The following is a 25,599-nucleotide window of genomic DNA, read 5'->3' as shown; positions in this document are numbered from 1 at the left end:
TTACTTCAGACTGTGTGCCAGGGTGCTTCCCCAACTCTCACACCAAAAGAGTTAAAATCAGCCAAATGCAGTTCATGAAAAACAAACTTTCTAGGTATGAAGTAAAGTCAGAAGTAAATGAAAATATTTGTTGTACATAAATACTGAAGACTTTTTTGTTTGTGGACGAATAGGCATTAAAAAAAATATTGCTTTCGATTTAAGGGATTTTTTGTTTCTCAAGATAAAAGAAAACAAATAACTTTTTGCAAGAAATCTAAAAAAAAAAAAAAAAAAAACTTAGTTAAAATACTATTTGATGATAATAGGGCAATTTTTGTATGTTTTACATATATGTTATCCACTCAAGGAGTGTGTATAACTTAAGTTTTTATACTGAAGACTAATAATAAAAAAAAAAATTATTTAAATCTTGCATTAGGTTAGCATAATTCATACTTGAAAGGGTTAATAATAGTTCAAGCAAGAATATATAAAAAATATAACTGAAGAACTACAAACCATTGTGCCGGTCCAGGGAGACCCATGCTCTGGCCATGAACCTTAGGAATGTTAGCGACCCACTTGATGAGGTTACCTGGCCCATATATTTTGGCCACAAATTATGCTAAGTACTTTCATTTTACTCCATGCTAAGTTGCAGTGTATTAGTATTGTTCTGATTGCCAGTGTTTTTAGTGTTTAGAGTGTGCACCTGCATTTTCTCTTTTCTTCTCCATGTAGCACTACTAGTCTCAGCATGGTAGCACCTCTTCGGTTTAGAATTAGGGTCGTGTGCAGTACAGACCCTCCTTCCCCTTCCTCTTTTGAACCACACATCGGTCCGGATTGCTGGAGGTGCAGGACGTTTTTTGTTTTTGTTTTTAAAGTGGCAATCACAAGGCAAAACCATGCTTTGTAAAGGGATTGCTCCTTTAAAAAAATGTCTGAGATAGGCCAGCATCCCGCACCTCAAGCGATCTCGGGCGTCATTACATCCAGGCCATCATCTTATATAATAAAAGGCCATCGCTGCACCTCACCTCTATGGGGGTGCTGAGCACACTGGCGGACACTAAATGGCACCCCACAGAGCAATTCAAGTGTTGCCTCATTCAGCCATGCACAGCCGGCGGCGCTGACATTACCGTTCTATTGTTCCATCATAATTTGATCAGCATGGAAACGCACAAACAGAAGTAACACTTATCTAATGTGTTTTTTATCGGCCACACCAAAAACACAAATGTCGTCGTACACATCCCAGAAACGGCATTACCAACAAGTGTATTTTCCTCAGTGAATTCAAACTATGTATAAAAATAAAAAGGACACCCTGTTAGATAATTAACAATCAGCTAACTGGATGTCACGCGCGTTTTGTTTATATGCAAATTTTTTAAACCAAAGACATGCAGCAATTTGAGGGGGAGATGTATCAAACCTTTGAGAGAGGTGAAGTGAAACATTCGGCTTCTACCCATCATTTATCTAGCACAGTCTATGAAATTACAGAAGCAGACTGGTTTAACGTCTCCCCTTCATCTCACACGAAGGGTTTGATACATCTCCCCCTTAAAAAGAATGAGCTTTGTTGTGGTTCAGATGGTGCACAATATACTTTGTTTTGGGGCCATATTGCTGGATTGCAGCAAGTTATCTAACCTACGTTTTCAGATCCCTGGCAGCAGTAGAGGATTCCCACAGACAGAATGTATAACGAATGTGGAAAGTTACTAGGATCTTTTGGCGCTTGCAAGGTTGTTCGTATTTCTCCTGGCTGCCTTTCCATAAAAGCTATAGTTATACAGTTCTTTAAGTTTTTTTTTTTTTATGATGGAGTCATAAACTTTAGCATTAGCCATACCGGCAGAGGCCGGGCGAGCCCTGAATGTAACTTTTGGATTTGCTGCAGCATAATCGGAACGTCATATGATCTCATCTTTGTATGAAATTGCTGGGATGCCCATTCCTGGGAAAACAGCAATGGTCATCAATGTCCTTTTTTTGAACTTTTAAATGTTTTGGAGTTGACTTCTATCCCTTCTCTAGAGAGATCAGCAGAAATGACTGCTTTCAGATAGCACTGTCTTTTTCCCTTTTTTTATGGAATATACAGGGAGTTCAAAAAGTCCCTCCACAGTGAGCGCCATCTCTGGCTGCAGCCATGCCAGGCCAGAGAGGGACAACACTTTCAACATTTAGGGGTGGAATTCAATTAGCAGCTGAAATTGATCTTCGGGGGTAAGTCAGTCATCCCGTTAGCCAGCACTAGAGGCAGGAGAAACAAAATCCCCAATAAATGCGGTGTTCTTGCGGCTGCAATCACGGAAAAACACGAATCTGGGAACTTATTCCAGATCCTGTGTGTTTTCGCACAATAGCGGGTACCGTAAAAAAAAAAAAAAAAAAAAAAAAAAAGGGCATTCATTGAATTGCTCGGGGCAAGAAAAAAAATTTCTATAAAATTAAAAAATTTGTGGGGGGGAGAACCCTTTGTTGTGGTAAAATGTACTGCAATCAATTTAATTCCCCATTAATGTAGTTAAGTACTTAAATTATCTTTAATGTAAATAAAGGGTTTAAAAACAATGATGTTGTCATCTTAACTAGCACACATTTTTTGCAGGGAGACCTGCTTAGCATACAGTCACTGCTGAGGGATTTTTGGAACTCCTTGTACAAATCTCACACACACACAAGCCTGAACGCTCCACCATACTAAACTGCCTAAGGTTCTGCATTTATGTTAGTGGTGGGTATTGCCCGACGGTCAGATAATGAAGGGCAGTTGATTGGAGGGGGGACGGTATCGGGATCTCGGCAGTCAGAATACCGGCAGCTGCATCCCGACGCTTAGGATCCCAACACCTAGCAGGTAAGTATTCTATCCCTGATCCTCAGCCTCCCTTTCAGCAGCCTAAATCTCCCTGATGGTGCCTAACCCTAACCTCCCCCGCCCCCTCCTACCACCTTCCCACAGTGTACACCTAACCCTCCCTCATTCTCAGTCAAACCATAAATCCTCCCCCCAGTGGTACATAATCCTAACTCCCCCTCCCTACAGCCTAACCCCCCCTCCTTTCCGGCAGCCTACACCTAATCCTCCCTAATTCTCAGCCTAACCATAGCCCTCCCCTCAGTGGTACATAACCCTAACTCCCCCCCCCCCCCCCCTACAGCCCAACCCTCCCCCCACAGCCTAAACCTAACCTCCACCACCATCCTGACCGGATCCTGATTGGAGGCACCAGACTTAAATTACTTTCTTAATTATTATCCCCATAGATGCTGCATAATATGTTGTTGCTTTATTATTAAAGGCATAATAATGAGGATGAGGATACAATAATCAGTTACTATCTGTAAACATTACATATGCTGCTCTTTTTTTAATTTATTAAGCAGTGACAAAGTAAACTATTATCTAACAAGATAATCACATTTTAGTCCTCGGTGAGGACTACATGACTGCTAAATACGTCTTCACCCTCTTTCAACTGGTATTGTCATTTTTCCACGTGACAATCTACGAATACACTGACTTGCCAACAAATTATTTTTTATTTTCAGTAAGGCCACATTTAAAACACACTTCGAGAAGATATAACCCGCTCCAAGCAGATAGTGCACTAATCAGAACAGGACCTAAGGGCCCACTCACGGAGAAGAGTCCACAATACTAACCACTGTGTCACTGCGCAGACTCCATTCAAGAGTCATGAATCATCATTTTAAATATGTATATTGTTCTGCACTTTCCAGTCAAGATATGTCGACCTGGAAAGTGGGCATTGCTGTGAAAATAGGGATCAGGGGGTGTGGCTTATTTGATTAAGATTTTCCAAGTGTCAAATACAAGGGTAGCAGCAAATCACAGGTGCTCTCATTTCCACCCCATGCTTCGGGCGGTTCGGTTCGTTCCCTCCGTTTATAACAGTAGCTCCAGGGCGTCCTGTTTAGCAATTAAATTGCATAATGACTGCTCTGCACTGCCATAAGTTTTGCGGCAGGATACGGAGACGTTTGGCTACAGCACTGTCCAACACCATGAAACATTGCGTATGCACAAAATGCACACCACTTACTGTGTTTCTCTTCCTCTTTTCAATAAATCCTCCACTTCCTCTTGCAGGCTAAGCTTGCCTGTGATATCAGTTACATGCTGAAACATTATACACTCACATCTACTAAAGATAGTCTGTTGTTACAGAAAAAAGCAAACTCACAATGGCTATAAAGGCTCCTCAGCCCACTGGCATTTCACATTATGCAATGCAAATAAAATGTGAGAACTTTGTATTATTACCTATAAAAAAAAAAAATAAGAATTTACTTACCGATAATTCTATTTCTCATAGTCCGTAGTGGATGCTGGGACTCCGTCAGGACCATGGGGAATAGCGGGCTCCGCAGGAGACAGGGCACATCTAAAAAAGCTTTTAGGTCACATGGTGCGTACTGGCTCCTCCCCCTATGACCCTCCTCCAAGCCTCAGTTAGGTACTGTGCCCGGACGAGCGTACACAATAAGGAAGGATCTTGAATCCCGGGTAAGACTCATACCAGCCACACCAATCACACCGTACAACTTGTGATCTGAACCCAGTTAACAGTATGATAACACAAACGAAGTAGCCTCTGAACAGATGGCTCACAACAACAGTAATAACCCGATTTTTGTAACAATAACTATGTACAAGCATTGCAGACAATCCGCACTTGGGATGGGCGCCCAGCATCCACTACGGACTATGAGAAATAGAATTATCGGTAAGTAAATTCTTATTTTCTCTAACGTCCTAGTGGATGCTGGGACTCCGTCAGGACCATGGGGATTATACCAAAGCTCCCAAACGGGCGGGAGAGTGCGGATGACTCTGCAGCACCGAATGAGAGAACTCCAGGTTCTCTTTAGCCAGAGTATCAAATTTGTAAAATTTTACAAACGTGTTCTCCCCTGACCACGTAGCTGCTCGGCAAAGTTGTAATGCCGAGACTCCTCGGGCAGCCGCCCAGGATGAGCCCACTTTCCTTGTGGAATGGGCCTTTACAGATTTAGGCTGTGGCAGGCCTGCCACAGAATGTGCAAGTTGGATTGTACTACATATCCAACGTGCAATCGTCTGTTTAGACGCAGGAGCACCCAACTTGTTGGGTGCATACAATGTAAACAACGAGTCAGATTTTCTGACTCCAGCTGTCCTTGAAATATATATTTTTAATTCTCTGACAACGTCCAGTAACTTGGAGTCCTCCAAGTCGCTAGTAGCCGCAGGCACCACAATAGGCTGGTTCAAGTGAAATGCCGAAACCACCTTAGGGAGAAATTGAGGACGTGTCCTCAATTCTGCCCTGTCCGAATGGAATATCAGATATGGGCTTTTGTATGACAAAGCTGCCAACTCCGAAACTCTCCTGGCTGAAGCCAGGGCCAACAGCATGGTTACCTTCCATGTAAGGTATTTTAAATCTACCGATTTTAAAGGCTCAAACCAATGAGATTTGAGAAAATTTAGAACCACGTTCAAATCCCACGGTGCCACTGGAGGCACTATTGGGGGTTGTATATGTAGTACACCTTTGACAAAAGTTTGTACTTCAGGCACTGACGCCAATTCCTTCTGGAAGAAAATTGATAAGGCCGAAATTTGAACTTTAATGGACCCCAATTTGAGGCCCATAGACAATCCTGCTTGCAGGAAATGTAAGAATCGACCCAATTGAAATTCTTCCGTTGGAGCCTTCTTGGCCTCACACCACGCAACATATTTTCTCCAAATGCGGTGATAATGTTGTGCGGTCACTTCTTTCCTGGCTTTAATTAAAGTAGGAATAACTTCCTCAGGAATGCCCTTCTCTTTTAGAATCCGGCGTTCAACCGCCATGCCGTCAAACGCAGCCGCGGTAAGTCTTGGAACATACAAGGTCCCTGCTGAAGCAGATCCCTTCTTAGAGGTAGAGGCCACGGATCCTCCGTGAGCATCTCTTGAAGTTCCGGATACCAAGTTCTTCTTGGCCAGTCCGGAGCTACCAGTATTGTTCTTACTCCTCTTTTCCGTATAATTCTCAGTACCTTTGGTATGAGAGGCAGAGGAGGGAACACATACACTGACTGGTACACCCACGGTGTTACCAGAGCGTCCACAGCTATTGCCTGAGGGTCTCTTGACCTGGCGCAATACCTGTCCAATTTTTTGTTGAGGCGAGACGCCATCATGTCCACCTTTGGTTTTTCCCAACGGTTCACAATCATGTGGAAAACTTCTGGATGAAGTCCCCACTCTCCCGGGTGAAGGTCGTGTCTGCTGAGGAAATCTGCTTCCCAGTTGTCCACTCCCGGGATGAACACTGCTGACAGTGCTACGACATGATTCTCCGCCCAGCGCAGAATCCTTGCAGCTTCTGCCATTGCACTCCTGCTTCTCGTGCCGCCTTGTCGGTTTACGTGGGCGACTGCCGTGATGTTGTCGGACTGGATCAACACCGGCTGACCCTGAAGCAGCGATTTTGCCAGGCTTAGAGCATTGTAGATCGCTCTTAGCTCCAGTATATTTATGTGAAGAGACGTCTCCAGGTTTAACCACACGCCCTGGAAGTTTCTTCCCTTTGTGACTGCTCCCCAACCTCGTAGGCTGGCATCCGTAGTCACCAGGACCCAGTCCTGTATGCCGAATCTGCGGCCCACTAACAGATGGGCAGTCTGCAACCACCACAGGAGAGACAACCTTGTTCTCGGTGACAGTGTTATCCGCTGATGCATGTGCAGATGCGATCCGGACCATTTGTCCAGCAGATCCCACTGAAATGTTCGTGCATGGAATCTGCCGAATGGAATCGCTTCGTACGAAGCCACCATCTTTCCCAGGACTCTTGTGCATTGATGTACTGACACAGTTCCTGGTTTTAGGAGGTTCTTGACAAGTTCGGATAACTCCCTTGCTTTCTCTTCCGGGAGAAATACCTTTTTCTGAACCGTGTCCAGAATCATGCCCAGGAACAGCAGATGTGTTGTCGGGGTCAATTGAGATTTTGGAAGATTTAGAATCCACCCGTGTTGCTGAAGCACTACTTGTGTTAGCGCTACACCGACTTCCAGCTGTTCTCTGGGCTTTGCCCTTATCAGGAGATCGTCCAAGTAAGGGATAATTAATACGCCTTTTCTTCGTAGAAGAACCATCATTTCGGTCATTACCTTGGTAAAGACCCGAGGGGCCGTGGACAACCCAAACGGCAGCGTTTGAAACTGATAATGACAGTCTTGTATCACGAACCTGAGATACCCTTGGTGTGAGGGGTAAATCGGGACATGTAGATAAGCATCTTTTATGTCCAAGGACACCATGAAGTCTCCTTCTTCCAGATTCGCTATCACTGCTCTGAGTGACTCCATCTTGAACTTGAATTTCTTTATGTACAGGTTCAAGGATTTCAGATTTAGAATAGGCCTTACCGAACCGTCCGGTTTCGGTACCACAAATAGTGTGGAATAATACCCCTTTCCCTGTTGTAGGAGGGGTACCTTGACTATCACCTGCTGAGAATACAGCTTGTGAATGGCTTCCAAAACCGACGTCCTTTCTGAGGGAGACGTTGGTAAAGCAGACTTTAGGAACCGGCGAGGGGGAGACCTTTCGAACTCCAGCATGTAACCCTGAGATACTATCTGCAGGACCCACGGGTCCACTTGTGAGTGAACCCATTGATTGCTGAAAATCTTGAGTCGACCCCCCCACCGTTCCCGAGTCCGCTTGTAAAGCCCCAGCGTCATGCTGATGGCTTTGTAGAAGCCGGGGCGGGCTTCTGTTCCTGGGCAGGGGCTGCTTGCTGCCCTTTCTTACCCTTTCCTCTGCCTCACGGCAGATAAGACTGTCCTTTTGGTCGCTTTTTATAGGAGCGAAAGGACTGCGGCTGAAAAGACGGTGTCTTTTTCTGTTGGGAGGGGGTCTGAGGTAAAAAAGTGGATTTGCCGGCAGTTGCCGTGGCCACCAGGTCCGAAAGACCGACCCCAAACAATTCCTCTCCTTTATATGGCAATACTTCCATATGCCTCTTGGAATCCGCATCACCTGACCACTGTCGCGTCCATAAACTTCTTCTGGCAGATATGGACATCGCGCTTACTCTTGATGCTAGAGTACAAACATCCCTCTGAGCATCTCGCATATAAAGGAAAGCATCCTTTAATTGCTCTAGAGTCAATAAAATACTGTCCCTATCCAGGGTATCAATATTTTCAGTCAGAGAATCCAACCACACTACCCCAGCACTGCACATCCAGGCTGAGGCTATTGCCGGTCGCAGTATAACACCAGTATGTGTGTATATACTCTTCAGTGTAGTTTCCAGCCTCCTATCTGCTGGATCCTTGAGGGCGGCCGTATCAGGAGACGGCAACGCCACTTGCTTTGATAAACGTGTGAGCGCCTTATCCACCCTAGGGGGTGTTTCCCAGCGCGCCCTAACCTCTGGTGGGAAAGGGTATAATGCCAATAACTTCTTGGAAATTAGCAGTTTTTTATCGGGGTTAACCCACGCTTCATCACACACGTCATTCAATTCCTCTGATTCTGGAAAAAATACAGGTAGTTTTTTCACCCCCCACATAATACCCCTTTTTGAGGTACCAGCAGTATCAGAGATCTGCAAAGCCTCCTTCATTGCCGTGATCATATAACGTGTGGCCCTATTGGAAAATACGTTTGTTTCTTCACCGTCGACACTAGATTCATCTGTGTCGGTACCCGTGTCGACTGACTGAGGTAAAGGACGTTTTACAGCCCCTGACGGTGTCTGAGACGCCTGAACCGGTACTAACTGGTTTGCCGGGCGTCTTATTTCGTCAACTGACTTTTGTAATGTGCTGACATTATCACGTAATTCCATAACTAAAGCCATCCATTCCGGTGTCGACTCCCTAGGGGGTGACATTACCATCATCGGCAATTGCTCTGCCTCCACACCAACATCGTCCTCATACATGTCGACACACACGTACCGACACACAGCAGCCACACAGGGAATGCTCTAATCGAAGACAGGACCCCCTAGCCCTTTGGGGAGACAGAGGGAGAGTTTGCCAGCACACACCAAAAGCGCTATAAATGTATATAAACAACCCTAGAAGGTGTTGTTTACTATATATGCGCTCTTAATATATAAATATCGCCAATTTATGCCCCCCTTCTCTTTGTTACCCTGTTTCTGTAGTGCAGTGCAGGGGAGAGACCTGGGAGCCTTCCTCACCAGCGGAGCTGAGTAGGAAAATGGCGCTGAGTGCTGAGGAGAATAAGCTCCGCCCCTTTTTCGGCGGGCTTTTCCCCGGTTTTTAAGAAACTGGCCTGGGTTAAAATACATACATATAGCCTTAATGGCTATATGTGATGTATTTATTTTGCCACTAAAGGTAATTATATTGCTGCCCAGGGCGCCCCCAGCAGCGCCCTGCACCCTCCGTGACTGAGTCAGTGAGCCGTGTGACAACAATGGCGCACAGCTGCCGTGCTGTGCGCTACCTTCAAGAAGACTGAGGAGTCTTCTGCCGCCTGCTTCCCGGACCTCCGTTCTGCCGTCTCTTCAGCGTCTGTAAGGGGGATCGGCGGCGCGGCTCCGGGACGAACCCCAGGCTGACCTGTGTTCCGACTCCCTCTGGAGCCAAGTGTCCAGTAGCCTAAGACTCCAATCCATCCTGCACGCAGGTGAGTTGGAAATCTCTCCCCTAAGTCCCTCGATGCAGTGATCCTGTTGCCAGCAGGAATCACTGAGATTGAAACCTAAAAAAAAAAACTTTTCTAAACAGCTCTTTAGGAGAGCCACCTAGATTGCACCCTCTCGGACGGGCACAAAAACCTAACTGAGGCTTGGAGGAGGGTCATAGGGGGAGGAGCCAGTACGCACCATGTGACCTAAAAGCTTTTTTAGATGTGCCCTGTCTCCTGCGGAGCCCGCTATTCCCCATGGTCCTGACGGAGTCCCAGCATCCACTAGGACGTTAGAGAAATAAATAACACACCTTTAAAACTTTATCTCAATAACAAAATTATCAGACAAACCATAACTGGTCGCCACCATTGTTTAAACACATTTATTTTAAAAAAAAAAGGTAATTCATCAAGAAGCTTTAGGGGGTCATTCCGAGTTGATCGCTCACTAGCTGTTTTTAGCAGCCGTGCAAACGCTAAGCCGCCGCCCTCTGGGAGTGTATCTTAGCAGAAGTGCGTACGATTGCATCGCAGAACGGGTACAAAATAATATTGTGCAGTTTCCGAGTAGCTTCAGACCTACTCAGCGCTTGCGATCACTTCAGACCATTCAGTTCCGGATTCGACGTCACAAACACGCTCTGCGTTCGCCCAGCCACACCTGCGTTTTTCCTGGCACGCCTTAGTTTTTTGAGCACTCCCTGAAAACGGTCAGTTGACACCCAGAAACGCCCACTTCACGTCAATCACTCTGCGGCGGCCATTGCAACTGAAAAACTTTGCTAGACCTTGTGCGAAAATACATCGGCCATTGTGAAAGTACGTCGCACATGCGCAGAAGTGCCGTTTTTTTACTTAATCGCATTGCAGCAAACATTTCCAGCTAGCAATCAACTCGGAAGGACCCCCTTAGTTCCTTCTGAGTGTGCAATCTCTCTGTTCCTCCTAATTACGCAGTGGTCTAACCGTCAGATCTTAAGGCCCATACACACTAGAAGAAATTTTTTTTCCAGCTATTTGAGCGAGAACAACGGTTTTTAAAAATCTATCGTTCAAATTGTCTAGCATGTACACAGCAAGCAATGGAAACAGGTCATCAGTCATCCATGCGTGCAGCTCAATCCCTTCAATCCCAAAAGAGCAGATTGTTCGTCGTTCAGATCGTTTGTAAAATCGCTCAGTGTGTACACTCAATATTGTTTGTGTGGGAGTTCAAGGGAAAATCGCTCATCTTCCAAATTGGTCATCTTTCAAGCCTTCTAGTGTGTATGGGTCTTATGGGTGCGTACACACTAGGCGATACCGCGTACAATCAGGCCAATATCGATCCGATCGTACACAATATCATTCACATCGTCTAGTGTGTATGCACTATATCGTGTACGATGAGCACTCCCGTGGGTCGTATGCGGCATCGCCCATTGAAACCACAAGCAGGTCCGACAGGCGATGCTGCTTACGAGGGCCATTCTGCCAAACATGGCATGGTCGCCCCCCGTCATCGGCAAGTGTGAATGCATTTGCCCATGCCGGGTCCTGTCGCTAGCAATTTCGTATTGTGCGAACATCGACTAGTGTGTACATAGCCTTAGAGACCGTCATGAATAAAGGCGGAATACGTCGTCTTACAAAAGGAAACTGCTGACGACCAAGAACGACTAGGTTTGCAGAAGATGGAAAAAGTAGCTGGTTATAGTTACAGACCATCATTAACAGAGGAGCTACCCAAAACTGCATAAATGTGAGATGGCTATAAAGAAACTGGGTATACATTATAATAAAATAAATAATGATTTTATTGTGGAAAAATAACAATTTTAATGATGGCAAATTGGAAATCCTTAACTCGCTATCAGAGAGACTAGGTACCCCTCTAACACCTGTGAATATACAAACTACTTTCCTTTCTAGAGTCTCTGCCATGAATACAATTCATTTAGAACTTTGGTTAAAATAAGGAGCTCTATCAGAGGAATGTATGATGGTGCAAGTTGGCCAATATATCACATAGTGTGTACCTAGCTTAAGATTTCCTTCTCTACTTTAATATAACAATTTTATCAGATGGCATTTTTGTCTCATCGAAAGGACGATATTTTATTCACATCCGCTGGCAATGTTCCAAGATTTCACATTTTTGGTGGGAAACTCATGAAATGCTTGAGCAAATATTGGACTGTATGGGTGGAATTCAAATGTTGCCACCCCCTCCTGGAACCCGGGGGGTGGAGAGCTGAAATGCACGAAAAGTGACCAGTTTGGCACCCACACGGGACTGTTTGCGATCGCGCCCTTGACTTTAGTCGGGTTGAGCCCCTTTACGCGGCTAAATCCGACTGCTATGGGCGCGATAGGGGTGATAACAGAGCACAGTTGTATATCGCTTTGTGATTTCCCGTCACTTAAGACAGGAGATCGGGCGTGACATATTAATTAATTCTCGCCCTATATGCCATAATTTCCCATAGTCAGCTGTTTAATACAGATGCGTCCTCGTACATCTAGCCCCAATAACGCCATGCAGCGGGAGATGCCTGGCATGAGTGAGCCACCAGGTCCAGTGTAACACTGCAGGAGACTGTGCTGATTAATGTGATATACGACACTTGTATATTGTGTATGACTGGGTCTGTACATGAAGCAGAACAAAGCTGTGGCTGCTACGTTATAGCACTTCATATGCAGATTCAGGTACTCAGTCGCACACAGATATACAAGTGTCATATCAAAGTAATCAGCAGAGTCTCCCTGTGCGCCCTAGTCACATTACATTGCAACCAAGGTGCATTTTCAGCAAGAAAGCAAAACACACCTGATGCTAGAAGATTCTCAAGCGACCTGGCATGCCAAGAGAGGCTGTTGGGCGTGACTGCATCAAAGATGTATAAGGGCACCTCTGTATCTCCCAGTTACTGGCTAGCGAGCACACCTGGGCTTTCATGTCTCAAAGGCAGACAAATCTTCAATACAGTAGCAAAACATTGGACTGCCCCTACTGTATGTCTCCACCCTCTCCATCATGTCGGAAACAAAAGTATTTTTTTTTACCTCTGTGACGGTGGTTCCCAAACTTATTTGAATCACGGCACCCTAGGGTATAAACACTGTTTCCTGAAACCCCTTATACAAAAGTTGCTACATTGAGAAATTCTACAAAAATTATTAGGTAGATTGTGCTTGTACGACATCCTTAGGGTGTGTACACACGGTGAGATATTTCTTTCGATTTTGACTATATAGTCAAAATCGCAAGAAAAAGTTAGTGCAGATCGCAAGGTGAAATTCACCATTCGATCCCGATGCGCGGTCCCGCCAGGTCGGCATCGCAAGAAAAGATAGACTGTGCAGGCAAGTCAATCCTTGCTAGATCGGTGTACTATCTAGTTCATCTCACATGTCAATGACATTTCACATAAGCCAAAATCTCACATAAGCCAATATCGTAAACACACATAGTCCATATCTCAAGAAAAGTTGGTCAAAATCGGTGCTATCTGGGCTCTGGGGAGTTAAAGGGAAATCGCAAGTGAAAATCGGGCATAGCAAGGATCTCACCATGTGTACACACCCTTAGGGTCAGTTATGTGATGGCGGACAAGGTTGCGCTTCTGTTTGTCCATGTGTTTTACAACTGGCAGCCACCAGCTTTGGTTTTGCCCATCACATGGACCATAAATAATTTGATCTGGACCACCAACCCATGGCACCCCTGCAAGTGTCAACTGCTCTATGGGAAAACATGTTATTTTGGGAGCATTAGATTCCCCCACCTCTCCTACCCCATAATTATTCACTACTTTGCAGTAGTCTTGGGTAAAGTCGGTACAGCCACTTTCCCCCATAGCCAAACCCCCCTCCCCTCCCCCTAACCTTTCCGTTTTTTTACGACAGTAAAACATAATGACGCAATGATAATGTTTCTTCTGTTCATTTTATTGGCAGTCATACCACTGTTGGATTACTGAACATGTTGCGCTGCTTATTTACACTGTCTGACCGGTCATTTACTAAATAAAAGCTTAGAATAAAAAAAGTGGTTTCTTTTCAGTGACATTGGAAAGGTCGCTGTTTTATGTTGATCAACTGTACAAATGTCACAATCAAATCACTTTGGGATCTACTCATGAAGCAGTGAAAAGAGTATAGAAAAGGACAAGTGGAGAAGTTGCCATGGCAACCAATCAGCTTTGAAGGAAGCCTTTATCAAGTATATTTTACAAGATTTAAGGGAGATGCTGATTGGTTGCCATGGGCAACTTCTCCACTGGTCTGTTTTTCTCCACTCTTTCCCCTACTTCATGAATAGACCACTATAACACCATGATGTAAGAAGAAGAAAAAAAAAAGAAGAAGAATGAAAAATGCTGGTGAATAATTTTTGTAGCCGCTGTATTCATTTTATTTCTCTGTATTTGCTGCTAGTATTTTGTGCACAAATTGGCTGGACGAGCAGATGGTAGAGACACCAATACTTACTCTGTTGACTACAACTAATGAACAGACACAATGAAGTAATAATTTTAGACTCAATAATAGTAATTATTAATTATTTAACATGGTTAAACCAGATACAAGCTACAGTAATGCCACATCTTTATGAATAATGTAATTTAAAAAAAAAAAAAATTCATAGATATATACAAATAAAAAGAGACAATTTACATATTATTCAATAACATTTGTTAAAATCATGTATTAAATAGAGACAGTGTTTCTTTAAATAAAATCTTTTTTAAACCAACTACCAAACTCATGGGAAAACTTACTAATAAATCCCAGTTGTTCTGTTCAAGCAGTGTGATCGCTTCATCGATATTCTCAATGCCGGTACATGCCTGGAAGAGAGGAAGAGAATGGGTTAAAGAGCAGCACACTATCCGGTTGGCTCTAGGACCAGGACTGTGTCACTATTCTGCAACACCGTCCCAGGTAAATGTTTCAACAAACTCTGAACTACACATGAACTGTACTGTAACGCCAGCCCAGCCAGCTGAGGCCAAACTCTCTCCACTACCCAGTAACACCTCCAGCCGTCCAAACATTACACGTACAATTCTACACCAACTTATAAAGGCTTATTTGTAAAATAATGCAGGATGCAAAGCGCTGTTCTATCAGCAAGCAGATTATTATTATCCTTTATTTATATTGCGCTACAATGTTCCGCAGCGCCCAATTACAGAGTACATAAATGGAAAATCAAAACGGGACAATAGTGACTTAAGTTGAAGACAATACAGGACAAGTACAGGGTAAAAAAAACACTGTATAAGGTTTACCTTTCACAGTTGCTGACTGGCTGTGTATCTAGAGGTCTGCGTCAAGAGAGTGTCAACAGTGACACGCAGGGCAGACACGGGTTCAGTGTGAAAGGGGTCGAACCGGGATCAAGGTGCAGTGTGAAAGCGGTATAGGAGCTAAGACCCGGGTCCACACCGTGCTCAATAACCCAGGAAAAAGCAGGGTCGAAGCCCTGGCCTTGGACGGAAAGTGTGATTACATACTCGTTGCTGCAATATTTGCAATAAAGCACAGCACTGAAATGTGCTAAAGCTGGCCACACATGAAGATTCATCTTGCCAATCAGTTGGCTTGCTGGAAGGAAAATCTGCTCATGTACAGCATGGGTCTTCAACCTGCGGCCCTCCAGCTGCTGTGGAACTACACATCCCAGCATACCCTGCCTCAGTTTCGCTATTAAGGCGTGCTAAAACGGAGGCCGGGCACGCTGGGATGTGTAGTCCCACAGCAGCTGGAGCAGCAGGTTGAAGACCCATGATGTACAGCATCAAATGTCCATCAGCCGTTTGGCTGTTCAGTCAAGTTGGTTAAATCCGATGTAACTAATTTGTCTGAATGATGGTGTTTGTCAGTTTTCAGGCGTTTGGGAGCAAATGGTCCATATTCACCAAAAAGTTGGCTGGTTGGGAAGATAATCTTTAGGTGTGTGGCCATCTTAAGTGTGCTAGTGGACAGTATATTACAGACATTTACGGCTCATAAGCTTACACGAGCTACAGTATTTATACTATCATACTTATCTACATAGCACAGTGTTCACTCCAGCAAACCGCGCCCGATCAGTGAGGAGGGCAGATTTTTATTTTGATGGGTAAAATTTTAGACGTTGTGCATCGCTTCAGTTACCGTAGGACACAGCACGTGTAAAATTCTGCTCTTAAGAAATAAAATATGCCCTCCTCACTGATGAGGTGCAGGGTGCTAGAGAGAACACTAATAGCATGACCAATTACACAGCGCTGTACAAAGCCATTCACACCAGTCCCCGTCCCATTGGAGCTTACAGTCAAAACGCCTTAACACACAAGTGTACATTTCATTCAACAGCCGACTAACCTACCTGTAGGTTTCTGGACCGGGAGGAAACCAGAGCAACTAGAGACAACCCATGTAAACCCAAAGAGAACATGCAAACTCCGTACAGATGGGGCTTGTTGGAATCAAACTTAGGACCCTAATGATCTGAAGCAGGAATGCAAACCACTGTGTCACCATGCTGCTCAGTGATAGATAGAATATCATTGTAGCTCATTAATAAGCCAAGGCAGCAAGGACATGGCCAGGATTGTACACATCCACTCATCACTTTTACATGGTATTGAAATACGGATACTCACTCTAGAAAAAAAAACAAAAAACCAATGGTAACAAAAGTATATGCAGAGGAATCACAATCATCAGATGAATACACCTTGAGAGGTACAAAAGCAGACAACACGAGGGGGAGGGGCTCAACTGCTCTGGCCTTCTTCAGGTGTAAGATATATTATGATTACCAAACACCTGATATTGAGGAGAGGGAAGGGAACCTTGAGTTGTTCTGTTATACTTGTCAATGTGACAATAAGCCAACTCTTGTGAGCATAGGATGTTTATGTTTGGTATTTTATTTGCAGCAACACTACATCCCTCCTGGTAAAAGCTAGTTATGGTGGCGTTACTTTGCGAAACTGAATAAAGTGCCATTTCTAGAAACCATTCCATTATAGCAGTGGTTCCCAAACTGGGTGCCGCAGGGCACTTGCAGGGGGATACGGTCATTAGGTCGACCACTATTGATCGACATGCATTAGGTCGACATGGTCATTAAGTAGACATGTACTAGGTCGACATGAGTTTTTCACCTTTTTTTTTTTCTTAATTTTTTCGACTTTTTCATACTTTACTGTCTACGTGGACTACGATTGGGAATAGTAACCCGAGTGAAGCGAGCCAAGCGAGGGGACACGGTGCACTAATTGGGGTTCCCCATCACTTCATGAAGAAAACTACACCAAAAAAAGTAAAAAAAAACTCATGTGGACCTTTTTCCATGTTGACCTAATACACGTCAACCTAGTGACCATGTCGACCTAATGCACGTCGACCAATAGTGGTCGACCTAATGACTGTCGACTTAAGTCTTGTTGACCTAATGACCCATACCCCTTGGAGGGGTGACACAGGTTTCTGGTCCAGGACCAAAACAAATAATTTATGGTCCATGTGATTGGTAGCCACCAGCACTGGTTTTGCCCATCATAAAATATGTGGACAAACAGAAGCACAACCCTGTCCACCACCACAGAATGACCCTAAGGATGACCGCTATGCACAATCTACTTAATTCAAAACATTTTGCTAAAATTTCACAGTAAGGATCTTTTGTCCTAGGGGGTGCCCTGAAAAAAATCCTTATACTACAAGTATAGCCGTGATTCAAGATATATGGGGAACCAGTGGATTATAGGGCTTCTGTTTTCTACGGGACAATCTCCGTTTTCTCCAGAGACAACCTTGCAGAACACATTCTTCCACAGGAGGGGAATCATTATGAAGAGAGTTGTCACTTTTGCACATCACATTTGTAACCTCCAGCAGGATAATGACGGGAGCCATCTCTTTCAGATGTCAAGTAAGGGCAGGTAAATTGGAGGGAGTAGCTTGCACACAAGCTTGAAAACGTTACACATCAGGGTCCTCCCGTTTGGAGGAATGAATTATTCAGGGGACCAATAAGGCAAAAGCACAGGAGTCCCAAAGACAGGACACCTCCGTACAAAAACATCCAAAACTTTTTAACAATACTGAAATAAAATGAAATGGTAAAACCGAGCAATGTGATGTAATGCCAGAAGGATATCTATTATCTGTATACTGTATATATATTTAAAAAGTTGACATGTACAAGTCACCAACACACTGTCTGAGGCATTCTCTGAGCTAGCGGAACATTCATGATATTCTATACACAAGGAAGCGGTGTCCAATCAATGTTAGGCCAGGAAGAGCTCCTGTGATGTCAAAGGTTCCAAATAAGCAGTTTAGCTGATTTCTCAGAAATGTTGGCACAGACCACTCTATTTATGATGTACGAGGGACTGTAAAGTGTCCTTTAACCACTAAAAATAGAATTTCAGCAGAAGTGTATTACAAATGACAACCATTACACAAGTAACACTTTAGTGTTGAAACTTATCCAAGTCTATGGGGAACCAGTCACCAGGTCATTACCCAGCAGGCCCTGCAAAATTATTAATAAGAAAATAGAAGCTTACCTTAGCAATTTAGAGACTTGCTAATTATATGTTAAACAACTATAGTACCCCATTACCACAATCTCCCAAGTACGCCAATCATGTGTGACTGACGAGGAGTAAAATCCGGCTCTGCTGGTGTTGTGAATACTACAAAACGCAACACCTCTACGGACTGCCAGCTCCAACCTGTAACACTGGAAAGACAAAAGGTGCCAAGTCCGCCTTCGGACCAATAACGCCTTCTTATAGAAGATGGGTATAGTAGGGACAAGTTACTGGTAATATGCCATCATTAGACAACTCTCGTCAGAAACTCTCCAAAAAATTAATAAATCAGAACTGCCAAACCCCTGGAACAAAAGGTGCACTGTCCGCAGGCATAAGAACATGCAGCGCTCTCCAAGAAATACAGCCTGTGCTGCTAAATGAACTGACTTATCACTGAACGGCTTTATCAGTTCTGCTAGATACTTAAGAGCCGGTTGGAATGACAGTCCTGGAGGCCGTTCCCTTGCACAGCAGTAAATAATGAGATGCATGAAGATGTGTGAAGCATTGTTCTGTGCCCCGATCGCTCATGTATTATCTCATCAGGAAATACCCAGGAGCCAGTTGCTCTCCAACCATATCTAGCATATCGCTCTGACAAATTAAATCATGTAAGAACTGTTGATTTTAATTCTTCTACTGGATAGAGAAGCGTTCGTGACATACACAATTTCCTAGCACATACATGAGCATGCAGTTACACATTTCTGACCACTTGGTGGCGCTAAAACATGCACTGAACTTAACACTCGTCACTGTCTCCTGCTCAGACTGCAAGGTAAACATAAAAATCATCTTCTCACATTTTCATTCGGGGGCAATAACACCAACAGGATTTCATTTGTAGGTCTAGCACACTTCAATACAGGTGTTTAAATAATGCACCGAAATGCTCGATATTTAGTATTTTCAAGATATTGGGTAGGTCTGTAATGTGGAGCTAATGACAAACCTAAATGACATTAGTAGGCATACTGCCCCACCACTGTACTCCGCACTAAAACTGTTTTGCAGAGTTCCTCACAGTGAAGCCAATTTAGAGTCGCTTAAAAGTAAGCTTCAAGTACGGATACAAAAATAAATGGGGATAGCCACCCATATGAAAAGCTGCCTGCACCTATGGGGCCGCAACTACTCCAGATCTGTCCGTTTGCTGTCATCACTAGCAATTCCAACTTCATACCCACAGCACACCCTCAGGACAAACCCTACATGTGACTGCCCTGTTGCCAGCCGGTTACACCCAATTAGGTGCAAGCAGAAAGGCGAATTGTCTATAGTTTCTAATGGTTGTGCCGGCCCGGCCACAGATCATGCCCATTGCTAAAAAAAGTAAGTAAGGGCCCCATTTATAGCCCAGACTTATTACCAGTGCTGTTGGTATTTACCTCCAGCAAGGTAAAGCACCATGCCGCTCCTCAGTGGCATCCTCCTCTCTATTGCTGATGTGAGTGGCCGGTTGCTCTGTAACACGTAAGCCGGGTGACAGTCTGCGCAGCATTACACTTTCACCTGGCAATGCATGGAAGGCTACGCTGGGTCCCCATTGTCAGTAATGGGGAGCGGTATCACGCTCGCCATCTAAGCAGTACAGGGGCAAACAGCGGTAATCTTATATACAGAAAGGAGGACATAACCCCTTAAGCAAGTGCTAAAGGGTTTACCTTTGTTATATGGGGACCTAAGAGCAGTCTACGCACAACTCCAAATCAGCAGGAGAGTAATACCCCTTTCACATCGCCAATGCCGGATCCCACCCGGGAATTGGAAACGTGTCCTTCTCGGGTGGGATCCGGCATTGCACCCTAACGGCAGGCTTCTCGACCCGGCAATCTACTGAGTCAGTTGCCATAGCCGCGGGGGGTGAAGGCAGCGCTGGAAGATGAGCTCATCTCCGCGACGCCTCTCCCTATGTAGTGAGCAGGTCCCATCGACCCGGGAACCCGTTCACGCTGCTACTAACCCGGTATTTAACAGGGGAATAACACTGCTTTATTCCCGGGTTGAAGTACCGGGTCAGGCGACCAAGGAATTCGACCATGGCCCTTTCACACCGCACACCGACCCATGTCAACCCGGTAATATGCCGGGTCGATACCGGGTTATTTGTGCGGTGTGAAAGGGGTATAAAAGATCCTTTTCCACTGCAGCAATAACCCAGGTTATTGCCACATGTACCCGCGTTGCAGCTCAGTTTAAAAGGATCTAATAACTCCGGTCCAGTGACCCAGGTATCTGATACCGCTTTCAGATAGCAGACCCGGGTCAGACCCAGCTTTTAAACCTGGGTCCCACCCGTGTCCGAGCAGGCTCAGACCCTTTCACATTGCAGTTTCGGCCTGGGTTATTCCTTTCGCACTGAACCCGGGTTACCCATGTTAAACACTGTGTAACATAAAATAAGAATTTACTTACCGATAATTCTATTTCTCATAGTCCGTAGTGGATGCTGGGACTCCGTCAGGACCATGGGGAATAGCGGGCTCCGCAGGAGACAGGGCACATCTAAAAAAGCTTTTAGGTCACATGGTGCGTACTGGCTCCTCCCCCTATGACCCTCCTCCAAGCCTCAGTTAGGTACTGTGCCCGGACGAGCGTACACAATAAGGAAGGATCTTGAATCCCGGGTAAGACTCATACCAGCCACACCAATCACACCGTACAACTTGTGATCTGAACCCAGTTAACAGTATGATAACACAAACGAAGTAGCCTCTGAACAGATGGCTCACAACAACAGTAATAACCCGATTTTTGTAACAATAACTATGTACAAGCATTGCAGACAATCCGCACTTGGGATGGGCGCCCAGCATCCACTACGGACTATGAGAAATAGAATTATCGGTAAGTAAATTCTTATTTTCTCTAACGTCCTAGTGGATGCTGGGACTCCGTCAGGACCATGGGGATTATACCAAAGCTCCCAAACGGGCGGGAGAGTGCGGATGACTCTGCAGCACCGAATGAGAGAACTCCAGGTCCTCTTTAGCCAGAGTATCAAATTTGTAAAATTTTACAAACGTGTTCTCCCCTGACCACGTAGCTGCTCGGCAAAGTTGTAATGCCGAGACTCCTCGGGCAGCCGCCCAGGATGAGCCCACTTTCCTTGTGGAATGGGCCTTTACAGATTTAGGCTGTGGCAGGCCTGCCACAGAATGTGCAAGTTGGATTGTACTACATATCCAACGTGCAATCGTCTGTTTAGACGCAGGAGCACCCAACTTGTTGGGTGCATACAATGTAAACAACGAGTCAGATTTTCTGACTCCAGCTGTCCTTGAAATATATATTTTTAATGCTCTGACAACGTCCAGTAACTTGGAGTCCTCCAAGTCGCTAGTAGCCGCAGGCACCACAATCGGCTGGTTCAAGTGAAATGCCGAAACCACCTTAGGGAGAAATTGAGGACGTGTCCTCAATTCTGCCCTGTCCGAATGGAATATCAGATATGGGCTTTTGTATGACAAAGCTGCCAACTCCGAAACTCTCCTGGCTGAAGCCAGGGCCAACAGCATGGTTACCTTCCATGTAAGGTATTTTAAATCTACCGATTTTAAAGGCTCAAACCAATGAGATTTGAGAAAATTTAGAACCACGTTCAAATCCCACGGTGCCACTGGAGGCACTATTGGGGGTTGTATATGTAGTACACCTTTGACAAAAGTTTGTACTTCAGGCACTGACGCCAATTCCTTCTGGAAGAAAATTGATAAGGCCGAAATTTGAACTTTAATGGACCCCAATTTGAGGCCCATAGACAATCCTGCTTGCAGGAAATGTAAGAATCGACCCAATTGAAATTCTTCCGTTGGAGCCTTCTTGGCCTCACACCACGCAACATATTTTCTCCAAATGCGGTGATAATGTTGTGCGGTCACTTCTTTCCTGGCTTTAATTAAAGTAGGAATAACTTCCTCAGGAATGCCCTTCTCTTTTAGAATCCGGCGTTCAACCGCCATGCCGTCAAACGCAGCCGCGGTAAGTCTTGGAACATACAAGGTCCCTGCTGAAGCAGATCCCTTCTTAGAGGTAGAGGCCACGGATCCTCCGTGAGCATCTCTTGAAGTTCCGGATACCAAGTTCTTCTTGGCCAGTCCGGAGCTACCAGTATTGTTCTTACTCCTCTTTTCCGTATAATTCTCAGTACCTTTGGTATGAGAGGCAGAGGAGGGAACACATACACTGACTGGTACACCCACGGTGTTACCAGAGCGTCCACAGCTATTGCCTGAGGGTCTCTTGACCTGGCGCAATACCTGTCCAATTTTTTGTTGAGGCGAGACGCCATCATGTCCACCTTTGGTTTTTCCCAACGGTTCACAATCATGTGGAAAACTTCTGGATGAAGTCCCCACTCTCCCGGGTGAAGGTCGTGTCTGCTGAGGAAATCTGCTTCCCAGTTGTCCACTCCCGGGATGAACACTGCTGACAGTGCTACGACATGATTCTCCGCCCAGCGCAGAATCCTTGCAGCTTCTGCCATTGCACTCCTGCTTCTCGTGCCGCCTTGTCGGTTTACGTGGGCGACTGCCGTGATGTTGTCGGACTGGATCAACACCGGCTGACCCTGAAGCAGCGATTTTGCCAGGCTTAGAGCATTGTAGATCGCTCTTAGCTCCAGTATATTTATGTGAAGAGACGTCTCCAGGTTTGACCACACGCCCTGGAAGTTTCTTCCCTTTGTGACTGCTCCCCAACCTCGTAGGCTGGCATCCGTAGTCACCAGGACCCAGTCCTGTATGCCGAATCTGCGGCCCACTAACAGATGGGCAGTCTGCAACCACCACAGGAGAGACAACCTTGTTCTCGGTGACAGTGTTATCCGCTGATGCATGTGCAGATGCGATCCGGACCATTTGTCCAGCAGATCCCACTGAAATGTTCGTGCATGGAATCTGCCGAATGGAATCGCTTCGTACGAAGCCACCATCTTTCCCAGGACTCTTGTGCATTGATGTACTGACACAGTTCCTGGTTTTAGGAGGTTCTTGACAAGTTCGGATAACTCCCTTGCTTTCTCTTCCGGGAGAAATACCTTTTTCTGAACCGTGTCCAGAATCATGCCCAGGAACAGCAGATGTGTTGTCGGGGTCAATTGAGATTTTGGAAGATTTAGAATCCACCCGTGTTGCTGAAGCACTACTTGTGTTAGCGCTACACCGACTTCCAGCTGTTCTCTGGACTTTGCCCTTATCAGGAGATCGTCCAAGTAAGGGATAATTAATACGCCTTTTCTTCGTAGAAGAACCATCATTTCGGTCATTACCTTGGTAAAGACCCGAGGGGCCGTGGACAACCCAAACGGCAGCGTTTGAAACTGATAATGACAGTCTTGTATCACGAACCTGAGATACCCTTGGTGTGAGGGGTAAATCGGGACATGTAGATAAGCATCTTTTATGTCCAAGGACACCATGAAGTCTCCTTCTTCCAGATTCGCTATCACTGCTCTGAGTGACTCCATCTTGAACTTGAATTTCTTTATGTACAGGTTCAAGGATTTCAGATTTAGAATAGGCCTTACCGAACCGTCCGGTTTCGGTACCACAAATAGTGTGGAATAATACCCCTTTCCCTGTTGTAGGAGGGGTACCTTGACTATCACCTGCTGAGAATACAGCTTGTGAATGGCTTCCAAAACCGACGTCCTTTCTGAGGGAGACGTTGGTAAAGCAGACTTTAGGAACCGGCGAGGGGGAGACCTTTCGAACTCCAGCATGTAACCCTGAGATACTATCTGCAGGACCCACGGGTCCACTTGTGAGTGAACCCATTGATTGCTGAAAATCTTGAGTCGACCCCCCACCGTTCCTGAGTCCGCTTGTAAAGCCCCAGCGTCATGCTGATGGCTTTGTAGAAGCCGGGGCGGGCTTCTGTTCCTGGGCAGGGGCTGCTTGCTGCCCTTTCTTACCCTTTCCTCTGCCTCGCGGCAGATAAGACTGTCCTTTTGGTCGCTTTTTATAGGAGCGAAAGGACTGCGGCTGAAAAGACGGTGTCTTTTTCTGTTGGGAGGGGGTCTGAGGTAAAAAAGTGGATTTGCCGGCAGTTGCCGTGGCCACCAGGTCCGAAAGACCGACCCCAAACAATTCCTCTCCTTTATATGGCAATACTTCCATATGCCTCTTGGAATCCGCATCACCTGACCACTGTCGCGTCCATAAACTTCTTCTGGCAGATATGGACATCGCGCTTACTCTTGATGCTAGAGTACAAACATCCCTCTGAGCATCTCGCATATAAAGGAAAGCATCCTTTAATTGCTCTAGAGTCAATAAAATACTGTCCCTATCCAGGGTCTCAATATTTTCAGTCAGAGAATCCAACCACACTACCCCAGCACTGCACATCCAGGCTGAGGCTATTGCCGGTCGCAGTATAACACCAGTATGTGTGTATATACTCTTCAGTGTAGTTTCCAGCCTCCTATCTGCTGGATCCTTGAGGGCGGCCGTATCAGGAGACGGCAACGCCACTTGCTTTGATAAACGTGTGAGCGCCTTATCCACCCTAGGGGGTGTTTCCCAGCGCGCCCTAACCTCTGGTGGGAAAGGGTATAATGCCAATAACTTCTTGGAAATTAGCAGTTTTCTATCGGGGTTAACCCACGCTTCATCACACACGTCATTCAATTCCTCTGATTCTGGAAAAAATACAGGTAGTTTTTTCACCCCCCACATAATACCCCTTTTTGAGGTACCAGCAGTATCAGAGATCTGCAAAGCCTCCTTCATTGCCGTGATCATATAACGTGTGGCCCTATTGGAAAATACGTTTGTTTCTTCACCGTCGACACTAGATTCATCTGTGTCGGTACCCGTGTCGACTGACTGAGGTAAAGGACGTTTTACAGCCCCTGACGGTGTCTGAGACACCTGAACCGGTACTAACTGGTTTGCCGGGCGTCTTATTTCGTCAACTGACTTTTGTAATGTGCTGACATTATCACGTAATTCCATAACTAAAGCCATCCATTCCGGTGTCGACTCCCTAGGGGGTGACATTACCATCATCGGCAATTGCTCTGCCTCCACACCAACATCGTCCTCATACATGTCGACACACACGTACCGACACACAGCAGCCACACAGGGAATGCTCTAATCGAAGACAGGACCCCCTAGCCCTTTGGGGAGACAGAGGGAGAGTTTGCCAGCACACACCAAAAGCGCTATAAATGTATATAAACAACCCTAGAAGGTGTTGTTTACTATATATGCGCTCTTAATATATAAATATCGCCAATTTATGCCCCCCTTCTCTTTGTTACCCTGTTTCTGTAGTGCAGTGCAGGGGAGAGACCTGGGAGCCTTCCTCACCAGCGGAGCTGAG

At 45.4% G+C, this 25,599-nt stretch overlaps 1 protein-coding gene across 4 annotated transcripts in view; it reads right to left on the bottom strand.

Annotated features, from left to right (window-relative positions):
- FAF1 (Fas associated factor 1) overlaps positions 1 to 25,599 on the bottom strand; it is a 599,080-nt gene that overhangs the window by 517,112 nt on the left and 56,369 nt on the right. For 2 of the 4 annotated variants that reach the window (XM_063939563.1, XM_063939565.1), the window contains exons 1-2: positions 16,041 to 16,124; positions 14,446 to 14,514 (exon numbers count right to left, since the gene is read on the bottom strand). In XM_063939563.1, the coding sequence (XP_063795633.1) occupies positions 14,446 to 14,514; positions 16,041 to 16,109 (138 nt within the window). In that variant the 5' untranslated portion in view covers positions 16,110 to 16,124. Of the gene's footprint in view, positions 1 to 14,445; positions 14,515 to 16,040; positions 16,125 to 25,599 lie in introns of those variants that run through there. The other 2 variants (XM_063939564.1, XM_063939566.1) reach the window with 1 other exon arrangement.

Source organism: Pseudophryne corroboree, chromosome 9, assembly GCF_028390025.1.
Source record: "Pseudophryne corroboree isolate aPseCor3 chromosome 9, aPseCor3.hap2, whole genome shotgun sequence".
In the NCBI taxonomy this organism is placed as follows: Eukaryota; Metazoa; Chordata; class Amphibia; order Anura; family Myobatrachidae; genus Pseudophryne; species Pseudophryne corroboree.
Note: the sequence above shows the minus strand (reverse complement) of the source record. Positions and strands in the feature narration are given on the sequence as shown.